The sequence below is a fragment of the Coenobita brevimanus genome, chromosome 62, assembly GCF_032717465.1.
Source record: "Coenobita brevimanus isolate Jiangsu-jjx chromosome 62, ASM3271746v2, whole genome shotgun sequence".
In the NCBI taxonomy this organism is placed as follows: domain Eukaryota; kingdom Metazoa; phylum Arthropoda; class Malacostraca; order Decapoda; family Coenobitidae; genus Coenobita; species Coenobita brevimanus.
In genome coordinates, this window is record NC_137015.1 from 31,851,585 (window position 1) to 31,855,630 (window position 4,046).

Below are 4,046 nucleotides of genomic sequence, written 5' to 3' on the forward strand. Positions count from 1 at the left end.
CTAGGCAAAAAAGTGAGCAACACTTGTGAGTGCTGAACCAGTTACATTTATTCCCATTTACTGCTTTATTTGGTTACTGCAGGACTTCATCACTGTGGTAATTTGGAAGACCAACTAACCACAATCAAAGAGGCTGACTGCATTAAAACAAACTAGTGTTTAAGCCTAGCACCAATGGTGACACTTTCATCTTTCTAAGAAGCCACAGCTAAAGTTAAATGTAAGTAAAATGTGCTAAGAATCAAACAAAAATAAAGGGATCATCACCACAACATGCAGTGTAAGCATTCCAAGTGAGCATGTGCAACACTCAATGCCATATGTGGCTGTCCTGTAAACAGTCAAGCGGATGCAGGATTTTCAAGAGCCCTCTCTTAAGTCTACCAGATTAAAGGAGGTGCCAGACTATCCAATGCCAGATAATTGGTGGTGTACCATTGTACCATGTATATAGTATATATATATACATATACAGTATACTGGGTGTTTCAAAATTCCCTCACTAATTTGATTTTCAAATTTCTTTGCAAGTAATCGACCAATGATGTTCATCTTGTGGTTAACTCATACTCAGTAGTTGAGAATTTTTTTGAGTTTACATTTGAAGGTTTGCACCCTCTTCTGCTACCATGCTGACTCTAGAGCAGAGGCGTAAAATTGCTGTATGGCAGGACGTTTTTCGATCTTAGGTTGAAGTGCAGCGACAATTTTGGGCAGTCTACAGACAGCATTATGCACCGGATAGGAACAACATCGTCGCCACCCACCAGAAGTTTATGGAGACTGGATCCGTTAAGGACAAACTCCAATCAGGAAGATTTTGAAGTGGGTGGAGTGAGGAGAATGTTGAAACATTCCATGAAGCTTTTGCTCAGAGTCAAGAAAAGTCCAATAGGCGAGCAGCTGCAGGGCTGAACATCAGTGTGACATCTATCCAACAGATTTTGTGGCATGATCTCAAGCTGTATCCGTACAAGATCCAGGTGGTTCAGAAGCTGGAACCTCAAGACTACGATTGCCGGGTGGAGATGTGTGAGACACAACTGCATCACTACAAATGAGACCCATCAATCCTGGGGTACATGTGGTTCAGTGACGAAGCTCTCTTCCACCTTTCTGGTCATGTCAATCGGCACAACACCCGCATCTGGGGAACTCATAATACTATGGAAATCTATAAACATGAAAGGAACACGCCGAAATTGGTCGTCTGGTGTGCCATCTCCTCAGCTGGGTTAATTGGTCAGTTCTTCTTCCGGGATAATGGTGGAAATTCCATGAACATCAACGGAAACAACTACCTTCGTATGTTTCAGGAGTTTTGGATCCCCCACCTGTCAGCTGTAGCCAACACGCAAGAAGTCGTTTTCCAGCAAGACGGTGCCCTTGCTCATTACTTGCATGAAGTTCGCTCATTTCTGAATGAGCAGTTCCCACATCAGTGGATTGGTCATCATGGTCCCATCAAATGGGCTGCTCGCTTGCCGGATCTTACACCATGCGACTTTTTGTGGGGCTACATTGAGATCAAAGTGTATGCCACAAGACCTCCCCACACCTGAAGAGCAAATCAGGAATGCGTGTGCTTCTGTTACTCCTGAAATGCTGTCCAATGTCGGCCAAGAATGAGTACAATGGTAGCTCGCTTGTTTTGAAAAAGGCGGTGCCCATGTTGAGGTGTGCCAGTGACTTTCCAGTAGATTTATGAAGCCAAGTTTGATGCTACCAAAATTCTCATGAATCGTAGACTCAGCAACCAAATTGTCATTTGGTTCCTCTTGTAATTCCAATATTAATGAATTATAAATAATAATAAGAGACTTTTGAAACACCCTGACTATAGAGAATGAGAGAGAGAGACAGAGAAAGACATACCGTAGATAAATACCTGTACGTATATAAGGGGAGAGTTTCCAGAAATATAATGCAAAAGAGATGCTGTCAATAAGGAAAAAAAATGGTAGGCAATAGAAGATAGTCAAAGAAAGGAAGATTATGAAGGGTAAGATTACAGTACAGTACGTATATGGAGAAAGTTATAATATGCATGTAAAGGGGACGGGTGTCAACACGTTATGTCAAATCGGAGCTATTAAGAGATGTGATATCATGGACAGTTGTAAAGGAGAATGTCAGTTAAGCTTTCAAGGAATACCATGCTCCTCTTTCCCACTGGCCATCTCCACACTATTGATCGGCTGGGCCTCTGGGAAGTCATCACCTTCAGCAGTCACAACCACCTGAAATGTAACACAGCTCTATTTGGGCTTACTCTACAAGCCATCACAGCACAGAAAATATGGCTGAAAAATCAGAATCTAAAGGCTGAGGAAAAAAACACTCAGACCAGGGAATGTCTTTCAAGGTTTTGTTCTGGGAATATATGGTCACAGTTTTAGTCTAAAAATCCTGTTATCATTTCTCGTAAGTGTCTTTAACTTATTCTTTCATTACATCTGACAACCTCTTGATACCAGTATCCATTTGGGGGACAAAAAAGAAAAGGTATCCATAAACTCTAAATTCAATGTCATAATTTGCTACTCTGAATTCAATGCCATATTTTGTGGTGGTTTACAAGTAATTCCGGAAATCTATCTATCTATTGCCAGACGCCTCAATCCCGTTTGGGGTGGCCACAAACAAATCACCTCCACGTCACCCTGTCCCCCGCCATTTCACTGCCCTGCTACCAACTCACACCCCCCTCTCTCATACACCTCTCCACCCCATCCCTCCATCTCATCTTCGGCCTCCCCCTCCCTCTTCCCCCCTCCACCTCACTCGCATACACTCTCTTCGTCAGTCTTTCACCCTCCATCCTCTCCACATGGCCAAACCACCTCACTGTGTTCCTCAACACTTCCTATCACATCCACATCCACACCACAATGCTCCTTTATATCCTCATTCGTCAGCCTCTCTCTCCATGTGACTCCACAGGCTCCTCTTAAATAACTCATTTCCACTGCTCTCACTCTTGACTTGTGTCCTTCCAACAACGTCCAAGCTTCACTTCCATACGTTAGAGTTGGTATCACAATACTGTCATGTAGTAACTTTTTCACTTCCATGCTCACTTCCCTGTTTTCAAAGAACCAGCAACCTTTCTTCCCTGCTGTACCCTTTCAAGCACTTCACCCTCCAAACCTCCATCCTTACTCATCACACTACCCAAGTACTTAAACGTACTCACATTTTCCAATTCCTCACCATCCAACCTCGCTGTACATTCAATGACTTCACCTTTCTCAAAGACCATCACTTTAATCTTCCCTACATTCACCTTTAGATTCCGTTTCTTACACACTCTCCCAAACTCATCCACCAAGCCTTGCAGCTCCCCTTTGTCTTCACTCAACAACACAGTATCATCTGCAAACAACAGTACAGGGAGTTTCCAAACACTATCCTCTCTCACCAGGGCCACTCCAATATCCGCTACCCTACCTTGTACCTCTTTTATTACCCCATCCATGTACAGATTGAACAACCATGGAGACATGACACATCCCTGTTTCAACCCAACCTTCAAAGAGAGAAATTCACTTAGTTCACCATCCATACGCACTGCAGCCTTAGAACCATCGTACATACTCTTCACAGCATTCAACAACTTCCCATCTACTCCATATATTCTTAATACTTTCCACAATCCTTGTCTATCCACCCTGTCATATGCTTTCTCCAAATCCATGAAAGCTGCATACAACTTCTTTCTCGTCTCTAGAAACTTTTCCACTAAAGATCTAAGAATGAATATCTGATCTACACAAACTCTTCCCTTCCTAAAGCCTCCCTGTTCTTCTCCAACTAATTCCTCTGTTCTTTCTCTAACTCTGTCAATAAGTATCCTACCATACACTTTTCCTATAATACTAAGAAGACAAATGCCCCTATGATTACCACACACTTCTTTTTCCCCTTTTCCTTTGTACAAGGGAATAATTATACCTGACTTCCAATCCTCCAGGACTCTACCTTCCTCCCAGGCCAATCTGCACATCTTCCACATCCATTCTACTACTATCTCTCGCCCATGCTTC

General features: G+C 42.8%; 1 protein-coding gene across 1 annotated transcript; it reads left to right on the forward strand.

Annotated features, from left to right (window-relative positions):
- The first annotated feature begins 1,082 nt into the window (after nt 1-1,082).
- Nucleotides 1,083-1,562, forward strand: LOC145404024 (uncharacterized). The gene has a single exon (XM_080275626.1). The coding sequence runs from the start codon at nt 1,083-1,085 to the stop codon at nt 1,560-1,562; it is 480 nt and encodes a 159-aa protein (XP_080131752.1).
- The last annotated feature ends 2,484 nt before the right edge of the window (nt 1,563-4,046 follow it).

Coding starts and splice junctions, on each gene's coding strand:
- LOC145404024 (XM_080275626.1), top strand. CDS start 1,083: ATGTGGTTCAGTGACGAAGCTCTCTTCCACCTTTCTGGTCATGTCAAT.